Consider the following 22,353-nt stretch of genomic DNA (forward strand, 5'->3'; position numbering starts at 1 on the left):
AAAAAAAGACGCAGGGCATCGTGACTATAGTTAACTAAATCTATGAAACACACAGCATTAATGAACTTCAGCACACAGACAACCGCAGAAGTCTCCTCTCTTTCTTTGACTCAAAGAGCAGAGCTGTTGCCTGCTGCCTCCCCTGAATCATCTCCTCCCTCTTCTTCAGTGTCCCTGGGGAGGCTTTGCAACACAGCTCCTTCCAGCAGCTTCCTCCTAACAACAAAAACGTTGTCTTATTCTATTTTATTTTTTTCTTCCCCTCGATCTCAGTGGAGCTATTACTCTGCCTTATTCTGCATATGACCCGGGGGCGATGGGAAGCGGAACACATTGGCCGTGGATGATAATGCCGCTCCGCAGAGCAGAAATCTGCAAGCTGCAGTTCTTTGGTGGTGGTTTTGCAGCCATTCGGTTTGGTTTGCACATACTGTAGCAGACTGCAAGACAGTAATGCTCTCATTGTGGCCTACTGGTGATGATTTCATATGCCATTATGACTTTAAGTGGTAGCCCACATAAAGCAGAGCATGAAGTACCAAAATACATGCATTTCGTGCCAATAAGATCACCATCTCATCCACTTACTTATCCTTAAAGCTAGCAGCTGGTGAAGAATATGATTGCCTCCCCAATTTGAATTGTAAGATGAGAGCTTTTTCCTCTTTTAATATGTCTTAACCTGTATTGTCAAGAGGAACTTCTGCAACACATTTGGCTTTGATAAAACAGAGGATGTTAAATGGAAAAAGCTGCAGAACCAAAAGCAAAGGCTTATTCTGGTTTGACTGTGCGGCACATACTAACTTTTTGAACTGTGTATATTTTTTTTTTTTTCCAAAAAGACCACATCCACTTTAGCAACTCTGTGACATAAAGCTAACATTAGCATGCTTACCGTGCTCACTATGACAATGCTAACATCCCAATGTGCATCAGTTAAGTCTTCGCCGGATGGGAAATGGTAAAGTAAAATTGTTGTGTTTTAATCAAAATGATCACACACGAGTCTTGACCAAGAGAACACAAAGATGCATCAGCAAGCTATCTCTCCTGCGAACTCTGCAAATGAGCAACGGCTGATGCTTGAAAGCTCATCGGTCACGTTAATTTTCGCGACAGTCATGATTGGCCAAAAAAGACACGAGAGAAGACGCGTAAACACAATACGATAATTACTGCACGCGCGGCAACTTTAAGCATGTGCGATGTTTACCATGTTCATCAGCATGTTAACATTTGAAAATTAGTAACGAGCACAAAGTACATCTTAGATTAATGGGGTTATCATTAGTTTTTCAAGTATTTGTTCAGAATGCAAAGAACTTGAATATGGCCAATGGAAATGTGACCAAAGTTATAGTTAATAGGCTACTGAGGGGTTATGAATGTCACAGGTCCCATGGAAACCTATCCAACAGATAACCTCTGACTCCAAACAGTAAGTTTCATCCTCCATTGATGAAAAGTATCTGTACAACATTTCATGACCATTCATCCAATAGATGCTGAAATATTTCAGTCTTGGGCAAAGTGTTTGGCCGACCAAAAGACACTGCCAACAGTAGCTAAAAATATTAATTCACAATTGTCCTACAACACCTGTGTGTGTTCGTTTTGCTCTGTAAGTGGGCCACATGAGCAGGCAGCAGACTGGTACAAATCCGACACTGGGACTCAGTGGGACTACAAAGGGCTGAAATTCGATACACATGCAAAAACAACCAAATCCCACAGGAGTTCTCCTTCAAGTTAAGTTTTTATTCCCCAGCCAAACTCTTTCCCCCACTTTTGTTCAAAGATAAATTTGCTGCTAACCGCACTTGGCAGAGATCAAACAAATATGGCATTTTTGGGACACGTGGGGTGGAGGTGAGGCATTCATTTCTTACATTAGAGCACTGATAGAAAGGATTTCCTGCCACAGTGATGACTTGCAGCAACGTTAAGAGGTTCATCAGTTCACTTCAAATGTGTTGAATCTTACGGGTAATTTACATATGCAAATTTTACATTCTGCAGAATTTTTTGCAGCTGTACAGAACTTTGCTCACCTGCACCACATTATTTGATTTGTATTTGGCTGATATACTGTTCTGAAAATTAAAAAAAAATTGGCAGACATGAGTTGGTAACTGGTCACAAAGAAAATTGCATGTTTTAAACTCCATTTTCACAACTTATGTCTGTGACCAAGAAACATGGGTATTGTTAACCCAGTTAAATTGTGGTCATGATTTAAAAGGAATACAATCACTTTTGTTTTGTACTTTGACATGCAGGATGCAGTTATACCATTTTATCTCTTTTTTATTAATTGTATTTACGTATTCTGACAGCTCAAGACTTTCCTCATGTAGGATACAACTAAAAGTTATGAAAGTGTTACTTCTATAGAATCATTTAAACAATAGTTTGAGTACATGGAACAGACTGAACCAGAATAGCTAATATTTGACTGAGGTAATTGGCCCCCATCAGCAGCTCCACATTTTCAGCAGCCATAACAGCAGACAAAGAGTAATAACACCTCCTAGTGGCCCAAACTGAGTTTTGCCTGGTGACCATTGATATATTATTAATCATTTGAATTACATAATACTTTTCATTATTTTTGATATAATGTGCAAGATACAATATGAAGAAAAAAAGAACAAAAAAAAGACAAGTTTAATCATTAGGCTACATAAGAAAATTATTGCTCCTCCTCAGTTTCTCACTGCAAACCTGATTATTATTTTTTCTTGAGCTTTCTCTTTACTGCAAGAGCTCGATAGCTCTTTTAACCATTGAGTTCACACGCTGAAACAGATAAATAGGTAGGATATTGCTGATCAAAGCAACTATTTTCATTATTTCCAATTAATAATTTCATTTTTAAAGTAAAACTAGTGAGGAAAATGTTTCACATTAGGTAAATTTGTTTTTTTTCTTTGCCATATGTACAATTGAAAACAGAATGTATGAGAGTTTGTCACTGTTGTTTGGAGAAAACAAGATATTTATTGACATTACTTTGGTAGATGGGCAGCTTTGATTTCTTTTAGGACACTAAACTCACTGTGTTATTGCAACCTTGCAATGTGGCATAAGTAATGTGGTTGGTATTTTACAAGCTGATTTCAGCCTAATACATGGCACATTATATACTGTATATCAAATGTAGAAGAACTACTTTTCTTTGGATAAAGACTGGGAGACCTTCGTTGTGTTCTGTGTGTCTGCAGTTAAAATTGAGACATTGTGTGGGGCTTTCCAAAACGCAGCAAAAGCTTTTAGACTATTGTGTGAAGATACAAAAAAACAACAACAATCCTACATGGAAACGTATGGAGAAGAGACTGCACCCCCAAAATTGACCATATACTATCTATATATGCGCTTTCTATATAGCCTACTTTACAGTATATGCTGCTAAATAAACAGTTTGGAGTTTAGTAGTGACAGTTTTAAGTGTCACAAAATAAGTGATACAAACAAACCAGCCCCGGAAATCCGCATGCTCAGCACTGGGGGCACAGGTGATCGCTGTCAACCACAGCTGTAGACGCTGCCACACAGTATAAATCAATATAATAAATTAAATCATCCTCCATTTGCACGATGGCAACAAAGTCGAACAAGTTTTCTGCTCGTTTTATCATCGCTGTTTTGTTCTTCCTCCACGTGTTACTGTAAGTAAACAGATCAGAGTTTGTGGGAGAGTTTATTATTTCCAACAGTGTCAGAAGGATGTATCCACTTCCTCGACAGTGTTTTCTTGGTTTAATGTTGGTTAATGTTAGATTTATGATTAGGGTCGACTAGTAGGGTCCATGAACTTGATATGAAGCTTCTTATAAGACGAACATGTGCAGTTCTGGGGCTTTTTAAAGTGGGCTTCGTGAGGAAACAAATCGATGGGTAACATAAATCGCCACACCTGATTTAAAACGTTGACAGTAAATTTACGCGTTAACTGTTTGTTAGCGTTAGTAAAGTGACAACACTACACAGGCGACTGTTTACACAGCCTGTACTAATCCGTTTTTTGTGTGTGTGTGTGTTTTTTTTTTTTTGTAACTATGCGAACATAATTTCACTTCCTTTTCGTTCTCGTGTTTTTAGTCCCGCTTTTTGCGCCTCAACCCAACCTAAAGGGCTATTAAAGATCTTGCGGTACAAAAGACAGGATTGTGCAGATGGCACTTACGAACATGAAGGCAGGACCTGCTGTCTGTGTGCTCCTGGTAAGTGTCAGTGGTACTGTGAACTCCTTTAACAAGGAGGGAATCCTTTAAAGGTCATTTTAATCTATTGATGTTTGCACCTTCGAAGTTTTACTTTCTATGATATGATCTGACTGTCCAGCTTTACCTGTACTTTATCTGCTTCTACTTCTTGGGGAAAACTACATTTTGTATTAATTAATCAAACATGTTATTATAATATTAAAACATATTTTTTTTCTGCCTTGGTATGGTACGTGTCTCCATACTGCAGGTCAGCGTCTCGAGAAGCACTGCATTAACAACAGGGCCGATGGAAAATGCGAGCTTTGTGAGGACGGCAGGACGTACAACAGTCACGCTAATTCCCAGGAGACCTGTCTGCCCTGCACCTCCTGCTTACAGCCCAATGGTAATGAAATGGGATACTTTTATTCACAGCTAATCTGAAAACAAACCATTGGCCAACATTTTTTTGTATTATTATTGTTTTCAATAGATGATCTGACCCGTCGGACTAAGTAAAACACAGGTGTTGTTTATAACATTAATGATATCTCTGTTCTGTGTTCCTGAGGGCCATGACAGAGTGATTGCCAGCCACTACAAAACCACCTGAAACCAAAACAGACTTCTTCAATTTTATGTTTTTAACCATGTTTTTCCTACTGTGACATGACAAAATGAGAAGGGCCCACTGCCTACACTACAAAGCCTTTAAAATGTCTATTAGCAGTTTTTAGAATATCATCATACATCAAATTAATTAATTGATTAATTAAAAAAAAAAGACATCAACTTGAAAATGTGATGGGCCTTTTTTTTGTTTAAATTTTTTTTTTTTTTTTTTTAAACTATTTCCTTACCTTTTCTAACCTATACTCTTTGTTGATTGCAAGCAACACGATGTGTTTTTAAGAAAAATACAGTTTGAAGCAGTGTGACGGACTGTTAACGACAGTTGTGTGACTGTACTGTCCTTTCAGCTGGCTTAGAAGTGGACGAACCCTGCACCACTGCAAGGAACACGAAGTGTCGATGTCAGAAAAATCATTACAGCAGCAATGATACACAAACAGTGGAAATCTGCCACCCTTGTAAAATGTAAGTTCTGCTCCTTTGAATATAGACCCAACAGCTGTGCCATTAAATGGAGCTTTTACAGAGCTTTTACATTTGTACTGAATATAGAAATGGATGTTGTCTCCGGGTCTGAAAAGTGAAGCCAATGAGGAAGTTCCTTAGAGTGTTATACCACTTAGGGCCACTGGGCTTTAAAAATGCCTCTCATGAACTACAAAATCAATACATTTTCTCCACAAGTCATTATGGTGTCATTCATAACATGTTATCCTTCTGGTCAGTGCTCTGGTGGTTCTTCTGAAAAAGATTCCATAATTAATTAGATATTAGAGAGGTACAGTTTTTTGCGTGCCTGATTTGATTGAGACGCCAAGGAAGCAGTCAGTTTTTCCACCCGTGAGCAGGCGTAGCATCCTTAGGTTCCCCGTCTGACCGAGACACAGCTTGTTCATCCCCACCTCGTCTAAATATGGTCACTTATGGCTCCAGAAAAACAAGATGTTGATGGTTGAAATGCTGAACTTGAGGCTTCGGCGGTTGTAGAACTCCCGACAGAGCTATTGCTTTCGATTTCATTACACTGCACAAGTCTTCCTCATAAAGTGCTCGTTGAGTGGATGTAAACTATACGATGTGCGTGTAGCTTTTATAAAAATGTCGTCTGTGGCAGTAATGTTTTTATTACATCCTTTTTACGTCTCTGACTGAGCCTGTCACTAATTCTTGTTTTTCCCTCTGGTTTAAGATGTGGTTCTGCCGGCCATAAAGAAATCTGCACAGCCACCAGCGACACAGTCTGCAATGATAAATGTGATGGTATGGTGTCATTTAACATTATTGCACATTAATTCAATTATGATGGCATCAGTTAGTGTACTTCCACATTATTTATAAAAAAGAAATGACATATTTGTATTTATAATAACTATGTAATGGTCTTAACTTTGTGTTTCAGAAGTTGACAACAGTGTTGGCAAAGCTGTTGGCATAGCTATTGGGGTTATTTTTGCTGTTACTCTGGTAGTGTTTCTTCTTTTCTGGAGAAAGATACGACAAAGTGAGTATTTCTTTGACTATATGACTATATGACATATATGTAACAACATCCTCATTTGTTCTTCAGTAAAGATACAGTACAGAAGGCTCAGTTTGACCCTCAGATTAAATCTCGTGTTTTGTTTCTTCTTAATAATTACGTTTTATGTTTTTTATGACGTCATCTCAGGATGGGAAAGATCTCAGGCCCCATCCAATACAGATGGCAACGGAGCTGATGAGGTAATTTGCTCTCTCCATGACCAGATCTGAACCTGCTGTAAGATAGATAGATAGATAGATAGATAGATAGATAGATAGATAGATAGATAGATAGATAGATAGATAGATAGATAGATAGATAGATAGATAGATAGATAGATAGATAGATAGATAGATAGATAGATAGATAGATAGATAGATAGATACATACATACATACATACATACATACATACATACATACATACATACATACATACTTTATGAATCCCCAAAGGGAAATCTTTTCGCTCCAGCAGCATTTATAGATACAGGAAAGAAATAAAATCACAGTAAAAAATATTAAATATAAAAATGCACAGTATATACAATAAAATAGAATAAAATAAAATAGAATAATTAAATTAAAACTAACTAAACAATAGTGCAAAGTTTTTTTTAAATTTTTTTAAATTTTATTTAAACAACCAAGAAAAACAGACAGCAGACAACAGTGTTATTGTTGTGTGATGGATTTTGCCATAGGTGAGTTATTGTATAGTCTTATTGAAGTGGGCAGGAATGATCTCCTGTATATGTCCTTGTGACAACGGAGCTGGAGGAGTCTTTTGGAGAAAGTGCTCCGCTGTCCCTGCAGCAGGTGGTGGAGAGGGTGGTCAGGATTATCCAATATGGATAATAGTTTCCTCAGCGTCCTCCTCTCCACCACCTTTTCCAGGCTGTCCAGTTTGCAGCCGATGATGGAGCCGGCCTTCTTAACCAGTTTGTTAAGTCTGTTGGTGTCGCCGGCTCCAATGCTGCTCCCCCAGCAGACCCCAGCGAAGTACAATGCACTGGCCACAACAGATGGTAGAACATCTGTTTGCTGTCCCGGCTCCTAAATGGTGGAATGAGCTCCCCACCGACATCAGGACAGCGGAAACTCTGTACATCTTCCGCCGCAAACTAAAAACACACCTCTTCCGACTTTACCTTGAACAGTAGAACTGTAGTAGCACTTAAAATACTGATAGCACTTTGTAGTTTGGCTTTCTTGAAGAAATTGTATTTTCCTGATTCCTGTTGTTCTGGGTTTTGTACCCTCATGGTTGAAATGCACTTATTGTAAGTCGCTTTGGATAAAAGCATCAGCTAAATGTAATGTAATGTAACATCTCTAACATCTTGCTGCACACATTGAAGGATCGAAGTTTCCTCAAGAAAAAGAGTCGACTCATCCCCTTCTTGTAGACAGCGTTGATGTTGGTCTTCCAGTTCAGTCTGTTGTTCGATGGACACAACCAGGTACTTGTGCTCCTCCACCATGTCCACCTCCTCTCCCAGAACTCTCAGCGGTTGTGGAGCCGTCGTCTTCCTCCTGAAGTCGACCACCATGATTGGTGCAAGATGTTTAGTCTTTGTCCTGTGTTTCATCTAATTAATTTGTACACACAACCATACACACATGCACATGTACACATTACATGAATGACAAACGCTTTTCTGTCTTCTCCAATTTTGGCATAGCTGCCCCTTTATGTAAAAGGGACAGGTTAGTTGAGTGGAAACCTTTGGTGTCTTTTCTCGTGTGCTTCCTCTTTGCCTGTGTTGTTGTGAAGCTTGTGCAAATAGGTATTGTACAGTATTTTTGCACTGTGAATTATTTTGTTTGTATTTGGCTGATATACTGTTCTGAAAATTAAAAAAAAATTGGCAGACATGAGTTGGTAACTGGTCACAAAGAAAATTGCATGTTTTAAACTCCATTTTCACAACTTGTGTCTGTGACCAAGAAACATGGGTATTGTTAACCCAGTTAAATTGTGGTCATGATTTAAAAGGAATACAATCACTTTTGTTTTGTACTTTGACATGCAGGATGCAGTTATACCATTTTATCTCTTTTTTATTAATTGTATTTACGTATTCTGACAGCTCAAGACTTTCCTCATGTAGGATACAACTAAAAGTTATGAAAGTGTTACTTCTATAGAATCATTTAAACAATAGTTTGAGTACATGGAACAGACTGAACCAGAATAGCTAATATTTGACTGAGGTAATTGGCCCCCATCAGCAGCTCCACATTTTCAGCAGCCATAACAGCAGACAAAGAGTAATAACACCTCCTAGTGGCCCAAACTGAGTTTTGCCTGGTGACCATTGATATATTATTAATCATTTGAATTACATAATACTTTTCATTATTTTAATATAATGTGCAAGATACAATATGAAGAAAAAAGAACAAAAAAAACCGAGTTTAATCATTAGGCTACATAAGAAAATTATTGCTCCTCCTCAGTTTCTCACTGCAAACCTGATTATTATTTTTTCTTGAGCTTTCTCTTTACTGCAAGAGCTCGATAGCTCTTTTAACCATTGAGGTCACACGCTGAAACAGATAAATAGGTAGGATATTGCTGATCAAAGCAACTATTTTCATTATTTCCAATTAATAATTTCATTTTTTAAAGTAAAACTAGTGAGGAAAATGTTTCACATTAGGTAAATTTGCTTCTTTTCTTTGCCATATGTACAATTGAAAGCAGAATGTATGAGAGTTTGTCACTGTTGTTTGGAGAAAACAAGACATTTATTGACATTACTTTGGTAGATGGGCAGCTTTGATTTCTTTTAGGACACTAAACTCACTGTGTTATTGCAACCTTGCAATGTGGCACAAGTAATGTGGTTGGTATTTTACAAGCTGATTTCAGTCGTTTTTGGCGAGGCCTAATACATGGCACATTATATATATCAAATGTAGAAGAACTACTTTTCTTTGGATAAAGACTGGGAGACCTTCGTTGTGTTCTGTGTGTCTGCAGTTAAAATTGAGACATTGTGTGGGGCTTTCCAAAACGCAGCAAAAGCTTTTAGACTATTGCGTGAAGATACAAAAAAACAACAACAATCCTACATGGAAACGTATGGAGAAGAGACTGCACCCCCAAAATTGACCATATACTATCTATATATACGCTTTCTGTATAGCCTACCGTACTGCTAAATATACAGTTTGGAGTTTAGTAGTGACAGTTTTAAGTGTCATAAAGTAAGTGATACAAACAAGTCAGCCCCGGAAATCCCCGCATGCGCAGCACGGAGCGCATTGAGGCGGTCACTTTCAACCACAGCTATAGACGCTGCCACACAGTACTGTACTACATAATCCTCTATTTGCACGATGGCAACAGGGTCGACCAAGTTTTCTGCTCGTTTTATCATCGCTGTTTTGTTCTTCCTCCACGTGTTACTGTAAGTAAACAGATCAGAGTTTGTGGGAGAGTTTATTATTTCCAACAGTGTCAGAAGGATGTATCCACTTCCTCGACAGTGTTTTCTTGGTTTAATGTTGGTTAATGTTAGATTTATGATTAGGGTCGACTAGTAGGGTCCATGAACTTGATATGAAGCTTCTTTTAAGACGAACATGTGCAGTTCTGGGGCTTTTTAAAGTGGGCTTCGTGAGGAAACAAATCGATGGGTAACATAAATCCCCACACCCGATTTTTTTTTTTTTTTGTAACTATGCTAACATACTTTCACTTTCGTTTCGTTCTCGTGTTTTTAGTCCCGCTTTTTGCGCCTCAACCCAACCTAAAGGGCTATTAAAGATCTTGCGGTACAAAAGACAGGATTGTGCAGATGGCACTTACGAACATGAAGGCAGGACCTGCTGTCTGTGTGCTCCTGGTAAGTGTCAGTGGTACTGTGAACTCCTTTAACAAGGAGGGAATCCTTTAAAGGTCATTTTAATCTATTGATGTTTGCACCTTCGAAGTTTTACTTTCTATGATATGATCTGACTGTCCAGCTTTACCTGTACTTTATCTGCTTCTACTTCTTGGGGAAAACTACATTTTGTATTAATTAATCAAACATGTCATTATAATATTAAAACATTTTTTTTTTCTGCCTTGGTATGGTACGTGTCTCCATACTGCAGGTCAGCGTCTCGAGAAGCACTGCATTAACAACAGGGCCGATGGAAAATGCGAGCTTTGTGAGGACGGCAGGACGTACAACAGTCACGCTAATTCCCAGGAGACCTGTCTGCCCTGCACCTCCTGCTTACAGCCCAATGGTAATGAAATGGGATACTTTTATTCACAGCTAAACTGAAAACAAACCATTGGCCAACATTTTTTTTGTATTATTATTGTTTTCAATAGATGATCTGACCCATCGGACTAAGTAAAACACAGGTGTTGTTTGTAACATTAATGATATCTCTGTTCTGTGTTCCTGAGGGCCATGACAGAGTGATTGCCAGCCACTACAAAACCACCTGAAACCAAAACAGACTTCTTCAATTTTATGTTTTTAACCATGTTTTTCCTACTGTGACATGACAAAATGAGAAGGGCCCACTGCCTACACTACAAAGCCTTTAAAATGTCTATTAGCAGTTTTTAGAATATCATCATACATCAAATTAATTGATTAATTAAAAACAAACAAAAAATCAAAAAAGACATCAACTTGAAAATGTGATGGGCCTTTTAAAAAAAAAAAATTAAACTATTTCCTTACCTTTTCTAACCTATACTCTTCGTTGATTGCAAGCAACACGATGTGTTTTTAAGAAAAATACAGTTTGAAGCAGTGTGACGGGCTGTCAGCTCCTCCTTAACGACAGTTGTGTGACTGTACTGTCCTTTCAGCTGGCTTAGAAGTGGACGAACCCTGCACCACTGCAAGGAACACGAAGTGTCGATGTCAGAAAAATCATTACAGCAGCAATGATACACAAACAGTGGAAATCTGCCACCCTTGTAAAACGTAAGTTCTGCTCCTTTGAATATAGACCCAACAGCTGAGCCATTAAATTGAGCTTTTACAGAGCTTTTACATTTGTACTGAATATAGAAATGGATGTTGTCTCCGGGTCTGAAAAGTGAAGCCAATGAGGAAGTTCCTTAGAGTGTTATACCACTTAGGGCCACTGGGCTTTAAAAATGCCTCTCATGAACTACAAAATCAATACATTTTCTCCACAAGTCATTATGGTGTCATTCATAACATGTTATCCTTCTGGTCAGTGCTCTGGTGGTTCTTCTGAAAAAGATTCCATAATTAATTAGATATTAGAGAGGTACAGTTTTTTGCGTGCCTGATTTGATTGACATGCCAAGGAAGCAGTCAGTTTCCCCACCAGGCGTAGCATCCTTAGGTTCCCCGTCAGACCGAGACACAGCTTGTTCATCCCCACCTCGTCTAAATATGGTCACTTATGGCTCCAGAAAAACAAGATGTTGATGGTTGAAATGCTGAACTTGAGGCTTCGGCGGTTGTAGAACTCCCGACAGAGCTATTGCTTTCGATTTCATTACACTGCACAAGTCTTCCTCATAAAGTGATCGTTGAGTGGATGTAAACTATACGATGTGCGTGTAGCTTTTATAAAAATGTCGTCTGTGGCAGTAATGTTTTTATTACATCTTTTTTACGTCTCTGACCGAGCCTGTCACTAATGCTTGTTCTTCCCTCTGGTTCAAGATGTGGTCCTGCCGGCCATAAAGAAATCTGCACAGCCACCAGCGACACAGTCTGCAATGATAAATGTGATGGTATGGTGTCATTTAACATTATTGCACATTAATTCAATTATGATGGCATCAGTTAGTGTACTTCCACATCATTTATAAACAAGAAATTACATATTTGTATTTATAATAACTATGTAATGGTCTTAACTTTGTGTTTCAGAAGTTGACAACAGTGTTGGCAAAGCTGTTGGCATAGCTATTGGGGTTATTTTTGCTGTTACTCTGGTAGTGTTTCTTCTTTTCTGGAGAAAGATACGACAAAGTGAGTATTTCTTTGACTATATGACTATATGACATATATGTAACAACATCCTCATTTGTTCTTCAGTAAAGATACAGTACAGAAGGCTCAGTTTGACCCTCAGATTAAATCTCGTGTTTTGTTTCTTCTTAATAATTACGTTTTATGTTTTTTATGACGTCATCTCAGGATGGGAAAGATCTCAGGCCCCATCCAATACAGATGGCAACGGAGCTGATGAGGTAATTTGCTCTCTCCATGACCAGATCTGAACCTGCTGTAAAATGTTTAAGTCTTTGTCCTGTGTTTCATCTAATTAATTTGTACACATACACATTACATGAATGATAAACGCTTTTCTGTCTTCTCCAATTTTGGCATAGCTGCCTTTACGTAGGAAGGACAGGTTAGTTGAGTGGAAACCTTTGGTGTCCTTTCTTGTGTGCTTCCTCTGTGTGAAGCTTGTGCAACTAGGTATTATACAGTATTTTTGCACTGTGAACGTTCAGTTAAAATTAATTATACTTCTGCTTCACAGGAGATGCTGCCTCTTGCAGGTAAGAAAATCCCAAATATGTTTTTAATTGAAGCAATTTTAGAGCTTTGATAGTAGCAGTAATAATTGAAAATTGATGCTCATTAATGGCAAGTGGTTATAGCCTGTTTTCTATCAGACTAATTACAACAGCCTTTACATCTCACCTCAACTTATTGCTATTTTAATGCAAACTTTTACTGCCGCTATCTCCTGAATTTAACGGCCCCTCTCTAAAAACCAGCCTGAAGATGTGATCACCTTAAATATGGACCATTTTATCAAAAATACACCTGAAACATCAAAAAAAGTTGTGATGTGTGACCTGCTTCGTTGCATCAATCCTATTTTTTGTTTTTTCTTCCTGTCACCGTCAGATCCACACATGAAACTCCTGCCTCACCTGCCCGATATTGCTAATATGCTTACATGGAAAGATGTGCGGGATATAGCACTACGTAGTGAGATGACGGTGGCTACGATTGATTCTTGTAAAGAGGACCACCCTGGTAATACTTATGAGCAGAAACTCAAACTACTGAAGACGTGGATGGAGATGCAGGGAAGGGATGCCCCAACGAAGTTGATCAAAATGCTACAACAAAGTAACAATAAGGAAGCTGCACAAAAGGTCAGAGATATATTATCTCCAGGCAACACTGATAATCCTGCATAAATGCGTCTACTTTGAACACTTTTTAAATACTTGCAGTGCTTTCTGATGTTTGAATTATTATCTTGAAAGACACCAAATGAGATGTTTACATGACAGGACTGAATTGTAAATAGTAGGTTAAAATTTGATGTGTGTATTATGTCTTTCTGTCATTACTTCCTCTCAGTTAATTAGATAATGGATTGAGGAGTATTTCTGTCCTCCTCAGTTTTGGGTCATGAAAGTCCTAAAAAAATATCCGACTGGATTAATCTGCTTGCACTGAATCATGCTTTCATTTATGTGTTGCTAGTGTAACCAGAATAATTTAATCTGGGATCTTAATTATTATGTTTTGGAACTATGTTACGGTCCACTTAAGCAAGGTCGACAGGTTGTCATATAGCCATTTTACTCTGTACACAGAAAAGTGTTAGGAGAGTCAATCTTTTCCTTATATTGTCTTTTGTTACTCCATGCACAGAGCTCGATAGAAGTGATCATCCATCTCTCAATAGAGGATCTTTATTTTTCCGTCGTCTGTGCTTCAGTATAGTGGGAGTTGAGAGCAGGATAATATTAATCATATTGGGGGGGTGGGGGGGGGGACTATAAACTCACCAGGAACTATAGGGGATAATTTCCCTATTTTCTGTCTATTCTGCACTGTCTCTAAAGCAACAGCTGCACGGGGGTTACACTATTATAATGTTAAAATAATAATGCTAAATGTGAAAGGATGGAGAACGTCAACGGTGTCATTCATGAGAGAGTAATACCTTGTGCAATAAGGCTCAATAAATGTGCGTCATGACAGTGACATATGGACATTTGGTTTCTTTCCTTATCATTGGATACTGATGGACTCAAATCATCTGTTCTTCCTCGAACCATTGAATATATATTCATTTCGAAAAATTTACAACTATGAATAATTTGTATTTTGTATGGTTTCCATGGATTGCTAAGACTGTACTAAATGTGATATTTGAACCGCATCAAGCACAACTTGCAATTTTATTTCTCTGCGGCCACAATATCCAAAGATGAACTGATTACATTTTAATTGTCGTGAATGTGATATCAAGGCCTTTCTTTAAATGTGGCCAACTGTTCACTGGCTGAGCGATGACGTGATTAAGATTTCGGTGATCAAAGGTCACTGTGACCTCACAAACTACCTCGTGGTCATAACTCAAGAATGACTCGTGGTAATTTCCCTCAAATGTCAAACAGGATAAAATGAAGTAATGACAATTTTAGTCAAGTTTGTAATGTATATTTTCAACATTTAGCGGGAGAATATTGTAAATATCAAGTGTCTGAAACGTGTGGATTTCTGCTCATTTTGCGCTAACTAGTGATGTTTGTATTGTTTGCTGTGAAGCACGCGCTCACGATCCACCTTTATATTTTTGATTGGACATTTGAAGGATTAATGTAACGCTTGAAAACTGTCCTCTGTAGCAAACTCCTGAATATATACACACCGATGAATCAATACCTGGGTAGCATTTAACCATTTCTATCTCACAAATCACATTTTCACAAGATGATCAAGAAGTTTCGTACTTTTGCACTGGGATTTAAAGCAGAGTGACGTCATACTGTAAAAGTACAAAAAAAAAAAAAAAATACAGCAAAACTGTAAAGGTAAGTGAAATATTTCTGCCTCGTTTTGTTGTTTTAAGCTCTGTTTAGAGTCTGTCTTGATTTTTTTGCACCCGCGATGAATTTTTTTTTAATTTTTTTTTTTAACTTCATCGTGAAACCGCATCTTGGCTCCTCGCGGCTCATGAAGTCCTTTTTTGGGTGTTGAGGAAGGAGCTGCTGGGCGGTGTCTCCGTTCATGGGTGGAGCGCAGTCAGGAAACGTACAGAGCTCGTGAAACTTGTCCCCGCTGCTGGCTGTTACGCATGAGGAGGCCGCTCTCACCGGATGGCCCGTCAAGATGAACTTTTATCACCGTGAACTTACTCGGAACCTGCGCGCAGGTAGGTTTGTCCCGCTTTTCTGTCTTGACAAAACGTTTTTGTCTTTCAATGTTTACTTCTTTAAACTCGTAGCTCGGGTTAGCGCGGCTGAACGTGCAATTACGTTGCCCAAATTACGCAAACATGCATTTTTTTTGTTGTTTTTTTGGGATTGGGGGGGGGACATTTCAGCTGCTCGCTGTTCTTTAAAACTCCACGCAGCATCCTACAGAGCAGAGCTGACTCACGTGTCTGGAATAATGTTTGTGTGCCGCCACATTTCCGTGATGAATAGTGACTCTCTATTTTGTTGCTAAGGCAACAGAGGCGGTGACCGTTGGCGACGACTCTGACCTCACGTGACTGTACCGACCACGTCGGAAAGTTGTTGATATTTACTCAAATATTCACTCGTTATTACTATTATTATTATTATTTATTTTTTTTCCCAGACACCCTAAAATGATTAAGTGCATACTGATGATACATGCCACACGTTTGTTTTACGTTTCCTCGTGTATTTCAGTACAATTTCTAAACTTAAAAACTAGCCCGTTATAGACGTTATCCTCAACAATTTGACGAATATGGACGCGACGATTTAGTTGGGAAAAAAAAATACAGGAAATACAACGCAAACACGGGAAAGCCTACAGACGTCCGCAAATAGACACAGACGACAACTAGATGTTTCCATTGTTAAAGGGGACAAGCTCATTGTTGCCATGGTGACTCGTTAAGTTACTGATCTACAAAAAAAGTGGATCCATCCTGCCTTTTATTTGATAATACTTAGTGTATGTTCTTACAATTTTGATTGCAGGCTTTTTACCTTGTACCGGTAATATCTTTACATTGTGGTAATAAGTAATGCTTTGACTCGGGTATTTATACTGCAGATAAATGTTTTGAAACCCGGTTGTGTCCCAAAACGACAGATAATCTTAACATATTTTAACCGAGCTTCATCTCCGGCCATTCGCCCGGCTCGATGTTTGTTTGTTTGGGTGGACGGATCCATGTAAGTGGGATCGTGAGATCACGATGCATGTGTACTTCCCTTTTCTTGCTTAAGTTATGTGTCACAGGAAGTCCTGTTGGTTTGTGTTTTTTTTGGCCGTCTTTCTCTTGTTTTCGATGCTGCTTGTGTCTCAATATATGAACATTTGTGAAACTTCTCTAAGGTACAAGCAAATAACTTGATTAGTTATTACATGTACGCTGCAGTGGTGTGACATGACATCATAAATAATGAGTGAAAACACCACGCGGGGTCAAATTCTACTTCAAGTCTGAAACATAAGCAAGAGATTTATGTAATTTCCTCTTCTGTAACAGTACGTTGCATTACGTGTTGTTGATCAGATAACGTGCAGGAAAGTAGATAATAACTCACTGTGAGTACATTCGACATTGTTTTATTTAAAGCTTATTAGAAGTGCAAATGTCACTTGAACATTTTCTGAAACGGGTGGTGTTGTTCATTTTTTTTTAAAATTTTGGATCAAATGTTGTCAGGATATAAATGTTAACAGACATCTGTGTGAGAGCTAAATAGAGAAGGGCGGCATTTTTCTAAATGGTTCGATCTTCCTTCCTTCCATGTTGCAAAGTCTGATAGTGGACAAGCGCGTCACTCGGCACACTGCCTCTATATATAGACGTACAATCTGTGCTTCCCCTGATGGGTGGAGTGCTTTATAAAAAAATAACCGGATTTTAAATACGTACAGTCGATTTTCATCGATTTTATTCAGTACACTGATGCTTATTTATTTATTTTTTTTGGTCTCAAATCTACTGGTCTTTCCACTAAAACTGCCTGTCATGTTTTAGTTTCAGGATCTGAGCTGCGGCTGCACGGACGTCTGCGAGCTGCTTGAATGTGCGTGCTAGAAACCAGCTGAAGATGCAGGGGGCGATTGCACGAGTGTGCATGGTGGTGGCTGCGGCCATATTGAACCACCCCTCGCTCTTTCCTCGAGAAAACACCACACTCCCGGAGCAGGACGAGGAGCTGATGGCTCGAATGCGGGAGCACGAGGAGAGGCTGGAAAGGGAGCAGGCCAAGCTGGAGAAGGAGCTTTCAAAGCTGGACTCCAAGCAGGAGGAAACCAGCTCGGAGGAAGGTTATAGTTGGTACTTTTGGAGCGCTGTGTCTTTGGTAATATTCTTCACTGTCGAGATGTGCAGGGTGGATGCTGACACAGAGGTCCGCCCCGTGGAGGATGAAGACATGCTCTCAGAGAGCGGATCCATCAGCCCCAGGACGATGGCACTAGATAAGGATATCCTGAGCAGCTTCTGTGACAAATGCACCCACACATCAGCCCATGAGAACTGGAGGGTGAGGGAGTTTGTCGAGGGTTTCGCCGATGACTTGCTGGAGTCGCTCAGGAGCGCACGTGACAGGGAGGCGGACATGGAAGTCTGGGACTTTGTCAGGATTGGAAGCATGTTTGAGTCTTGGAAGGTGTGCAAGCCTCTGATGTGTGACCTTTTAGTGCCGTTCTCGCCTCCAGATCCACACTCCTTCCAATACGACCTGTGGTGCAGCCCGTCCAGTGACGTACCTCCAGACATGCAGGGCTGTGGCAGGATAAAGGTGACCAGGTTCGGCGAGAACGAGGAGGGCTGCCTCTGTGGCTCTGCTAACCTGGGAGAGGACGTGCTTTGTCTGTTGCACAGCAGGAATGACACACTCAAAGTGGACCACAGTCCTGACGAGCTGCTGTGCTCCAGGAACACACATTTATTAGCCAAAGATCAAGTCATGAAGTGGTTTCAGATCTCTGTAACCAAAGCGTGGGGACGCATCTCTCACAAATACGACTTTGAGGTCACCTTTCGCAACCTGGATGCGTCCGGTGCTCTGAAGATCCGATTCCGTTCGGGGAAAGTCATCGTTATGAACATCATCCCGGTGGTTCAGCTGGAGAATACGGATGCTTATTTTGTCTCACACTTTCCGTCCGATTGTGGCAGCTGCCCAGACCCGTACTGGCCTCTCTCTTTAGCTGTCTACGAGAGGAATTTGCTGAAACATTTTGCTAAACGCCTACCACAAAATTCCTGTCATTTACACTGCCTCCAGATTGTTACTTTCCTTCACAGAAAGCAGTTGGGCCTCACAGGAGAAAGTGCCCTTACCAACTACCACTTAAAGACCGCTCTGTTGCATTTGCTGCTGAGCAAAAAGCCCTCTGCGTGGGGCGTTCGGAGTTTGGAGCGCCGGCTTCAGGACGTGCTCAGCTTCTTGCAGAGGAGCCTGCAGGAGAAGAGACTTAACCACGCTCTGATCGGGAACAGTAAAGTGCCAAAAGAAGTCCAGCTTCCCGAGATCATTCGCAAAGCAGAGCCCGTCAACCTGTTCAGGTCTCTGGTGTTACAGAGGGAACTCCATGCAAGAACAGGCAGGCATTTTCAGGAGATGTTGAGAAATGCACCTGTGCTCATACAGGAGTACTCGCCTTACTTATCAAATGGACGTTTGCACCACAGTCTCGACGAAGGTTTTTGAGCAGTGGCTGCGCTCACTGTCTGAATTCTTTACTTTAAATATCATTCAGTGTTACTAGAGGCAATGTCATAGATAGAAGGTGCATGTACAACTGCTATTTCAGTTGTGGCTGATATCTAAACAGCTTTCTTTTCTCCAGACAAGCCAACCAGTCTATTGAGACTACAGCTTACAGCTCATACGTTATATTTGTAAAGCATTTCAACAGCGGGTTCTGTAATTTTTGATAAATCACTCAGTAAGACTGAATGGAGGAATGCTTTAAAGCCACATTGCCCGTTTTAGCAGTGTGACCAGGAAGTGAAATGTCCCTTTGCTCCTAAAAGAAGCAGCGACAAGTAGGATCATCATTTCTGGAATCTCAGAAAATACCTCTCATATTGTGCTGGTCCAAACAGGAATCATTTACCCAACAGTACAGCAGTGTTTCAGTAGTATTTCATTCATACCGTTACAAATCTGGTGGCAGCTATTAAGGGTTGTAATGTCAAATGTTAAGAAGTCATTTTTTTTTTTTTATCATAAATTAGAGCTTTTTCCTTCATTTTTCCTTGTCTGAAAGTCAAATCTTTGATAAAGCTCCAATTTATTTAATGGGACCACTCTGCGCAGCCTGCGGGGGAAATATAATGTTCTTTTTATGTATTTGTAACAAAAATGGAAAATTCAGATTCAGGCCAGACTCATTGCAATTTTATTTGAAAAAAAAGAAGTACCACCACACTTTAAAATGGATCACTGAAAACAGTTTGGCTATGATTATTGAGCCTTATTATTATGATTTCATATTTTCCTCTCGTAACAAAATACATCTTAAATGTCAAATAAAAACAAATTTTGACTCTTCAGATGAACCTTTGCATGTTAACTCCTCGTTTTCAAAACAGGGAGACTCGGGATGCGAGTACAAATATACGGTTGAAGGTTTTGGTCAGTACTTCTTACAGGCCGTAGTCATAGTTGGGTTTCCCGTCGATGTAAGTTTTGTAGAAGGCCTTGTAGGTGTCCACGCTGTGCATGGTGGCTCTGACAGCTGGGTCCTCTGACATGCGCTCTGCCCACTTCTTCAGCTCAGGTGTGTTGTCCAGATAACTAAAAAGACACAAAGGACATCCAGTCATTCACGCAAGACTAAATCACTGCACATGAATACATAGTTGCTTGTAAAAGTTTGGGCAAGTTGGATATTTTGTTGATTTTTAAGGTGAAAAGAAATAAATATAACCAAAGAGAGGCAATAAAAACATTATTTAAAATTTTACAAAATAGGACATGTAAAGAAAAATTTTAAATGAAAAAAGTTAGTGAAATTTCCTGAAACTTGCAATACGTCTTCCTGTAGACGGCAATCTATTGTGCATGTATGGAATACTTTCTCTGAGCAGAAAGCAGTTCGAAGCAGAACTACTGTGCGTCCATAGCTGACTGTGTACGCGCCCACCAGGCCCCAAGTCATCCTCATAAAATATGACATTTCAAGGACAAACAGTGATGAAGCTGACTTGATGAATATCCTCTGTGCTCGTAGTATTCCTTCCTCTTTACTGTACATGTCGGACTTTTGTCCCGTATCCACCATTTGTACGGTTTCTCCTCTCAGATGACTTTGAGAATCTTTAAATGCTTCCATAAATAAAACATATATATATTTTCAAACGTTCACTACTCACTGTCTCAGCTCAAAGATCTCCAGCCTCTCAAAAAACGGCCACATCATGTAGTCGATCATTGTGATGGAATCGCCACCAAAGAACTTGGTCTTCTTGTTAACCAGGTCCTGAAAAATAAACAGTACATTTGTCAGTAATGTGTAAAATACTCTGAACTATTCCTCACACTATACATCTCGTAGATGTACGAAGAAACTCAGCTTTGCGAGCTACCTCATTTAATTTGGCAAACTTCTCTTTCAGTTCAGCTTCCAGGCCTGAGATATCATCGCCATTCTTTCTCCCTGTCGGGATCTTGTGGAAGTACGGTGTTACCTGAAGAAAACAGTGGTGGTTATTTGGTTCTTATAAAAGTAGTCCGGCACACTAAACAAAACCTAAAGATATAGATACAATTATTTATGTAACAAACCTTGGAAAAATTCTCCAGCATCATCTTCTGTTGAGCTTTTCCAAAAGGAGAGGAAGGAAGCAGCTTCTTCTCGGGGTAAACTTCATCCAGGTACTCGCAGGTGATGGGAGACTCGTATATCACCTCACCGGCAGCTGTCTCCAGTGTTGGGACGAGGCCGAGTGGATTCTTTTCAAGGAACCATTCGGGTTTGTCTTTCAGGTGGATGTTGATGGTGTCATACCTGAAACAAAAAAAGCAGGTTCTGGACATGAAGTTCTGCTATTTAATGGTTTTGAAATAGTGATGCTCTGTTTAAAATAAAGTATTTAAAATGCATCTTTACGTGATCCCTTTGGCATTCAGCACTAATCTGGTCCTCTGGGCAAAAGGGCAAAACCTCATGCTGTAAAGTCTGATGTGCTCTTTGGGGATTGGACCAGGTACAGCACTTCCTGAGGGAAGGAAATAAAATGCCCGTCCATGAGACGACATGGATATAGTATGACTTTTTCATATTTCGGACGACATGCTATAATTACTTTTTTTTTTTTTCATATTATCCACAGATCCTACTGCTGTTGAAACCAAAAACGAAGAGTTGATTACCTGGACTGTTTGTAATGAACGTATGTTGTCTACTTAAAATGTAACTACGTAAAACAAAACGATCAGATAATGCGCAGTCACCATCCAAGACTTTGCGGAAATATCTTGTGACATTTAATCAGGGCGGAAGTAATGAACGGGAAGGGAAAACATCACAAAATGTCGTGTTCAGTTTTCCACGGAGTTCTCCCTGATGCGATGCAATTCATTCAGTGGAAAAATATTAGACTTTTTTTTTTTTTTTTTTTAAAGTGAAAAAGTGTGTCCGGGATAGTAATTGTCGTGTATAGCTTTACTGGCAGAAACAAGACAGCAGCCTGCAATATGCTCCGTTATTTTTATTATTTTTTTTTCCCCAGTTAACCGAGTCTCACCTTTCGCGAAACACTTTTCACTAGACATCTTTTCACTTCAGGGTGTAGTTGAAAGGACAACGAAAGCCTTAGCACAACGTGGAAGGACCGAAAACGAAACGATAAATGACCGAACAAGGCACACTAAAATATTAAGTTTCGTGAGCTTCTTCCGGTGTGGGCGTGTCAAAATAACACGCCAGCCAATGGTTTGAAAGGGCGGGTTCTCGCTCGTTTTGTCGTTACTATGGATACGTAGTGACTCGCTCGTCAGTTTGTTTGTTGCGTTGGTCAGAAATGCTTTAATCCCATTGTATTTAAGTTT

The 22,353-nt window shown here is 39.6% G+C and overlaps 3 protein-coding genes across 3 annotated transcripts; 2 read left to right on the forward strand and 1 right to left on the reverse strand.

Moving 5' to 3' along the window:
- The first annotated feature begins 3,567 nt into the window (after nt 1-3,567).
- fas (Fas cell surface death receptor) lies at nt 3,568-14,504 on the forward strand. The gene is made up of 17 exons (XM_069692600.1): nt 3,568-3,674; nt 4,108-4,229; nt 4,483-4,620; nt 5,195-5,312; nt 6,037-6,107; nt 6,247-6,348; nt 6,517-6,569; nt 7,730-7,773; nt 9,701-9,787; nt 10,104-10,225; nt 10,479-10,616; nt 11,197-11,314; nt 12,032-12,102; nt 12,242-12,343; nt 12,512-12,564; nt 12,861-12,879; nt 13,235-14,504. Exons 1-17 carry the CDS (start codon nt 3,604-3,606, stop codon nt 13,531-13,533), a joined length of 1,728 nt encoding a protein of 575 aa, XP_069548701.1. The 5' UTR covers nt 3,568-3,603; the 3' UTR covers nt 13,534-14,504.
- A 2,739-nt stretch (nt 14,505-17,243) lies between these two features.
- Nucleotides 17,244-19,687, forward strand: itprip (inositol 1,4,5-trisphosphate receptor interacting protein). The gene has a single exon (XM_069692780.1). The coding sequence runs from the start codon at nt 17,395-17,397 to the stop codon at nt 19,003-19,005; it is 1,611 nt and encodes a 536-aa protein (XP_069548881.1). The 5' UTR covers nt 17,244-17,394; the 3' UTR covers nt 19,006-19,687.
- Nucleotides 19,677-22,198, reverse strand: LOC138617634 (glutathione S-transferase omega-1-like). Its single transcript, XM_069692781.1, has 6 exons — nt 22,050-22,198; nt 21,413-21,521; nt 21,088-21,310; nt 20,889-20,990; nt 20,676-20,782; nt 19,677-20,097 (listed from the first exon to the last, which is right to left on the reverse strand). Exons 1-6 carry the CDS (start codon nt 22,075-22,077, stop codon nt 19,947-19,949), a joined length of 720 nt encoding a protein of 239 aa, XP_069548882.1. The 5' UTR covers nt 22,078-22,198; the 3' UTR covers nt 19,677-19,946.
- Nucleotides 22,199-22,353: the final 155 nt, after the last annotated feature.

Source organism: Brachyistius frenatus, unplaced genomic scaffold (genome assembly GCF_029030835.1).
Source record: "Brachyistius frenatus isolate BFR_SWC_R1_liver_20210118 unplaced genomic scaffold, ASM2903083v1 Contig_13, whole genome shotgun sequence".
Classification (NCBI taxonomy): domain Eukaryota; kingdom Metazoa; phylum Chordata; class Actinopteri; family Embiotocidae; genus Brachyistius; species Brachyistius frenatus.

Bases quoted from the DNA above. Each gene is read 5' to 3' on its own strand.
- fas (XM_069692600.1), top strand. From the start codon at position 3,604: ATGGCAACAAAGTCGAACAAGTTTTCTGCTCGTTTTATCATCGCTGTT. The intron at 4,621-5,194 runs GTAATGAAATGG...CTGTCCTTTCAG, and splicing joins CTCCTGCTTACAGCCCAATG to CTGGCTTAGAAGTGGACGAA. The intron at 6,570-7,729 runs GTAATTTGCTCT...CACACATTGAAG, and splicing joins ATGGCAACGGAGCTGATGAG to GATCGAAGTTTCCTCAAGAA.
- itprip (XM_069692780.1), top strand. From the start codon at position 17,395: ATGCAGGGGGCGATTGCACGAGTGTGCATGGTGGTGGCTGCGGCCATA.
- LOC138617634 (XM_069692781.1), bottom strand. From the start codon at position 22,077: ATGTCTAGTGAAAAGTGTTTCGCGAAAG. The intron at 21,311-21,412 runs GTAAAGATGCAT...TTTTTGTTTCAG, and splicing joins CTGAATGCCAAAGGGATCAC to GTATGACACCATCAACATCC. The intron at 20,098-20,675 runs GTGAGTAGTGAA...GTGTCTTTTTAG, and splicing joins GAGATCTTTGAGCTGAGACA to TTATCTGGACAACACACCTG.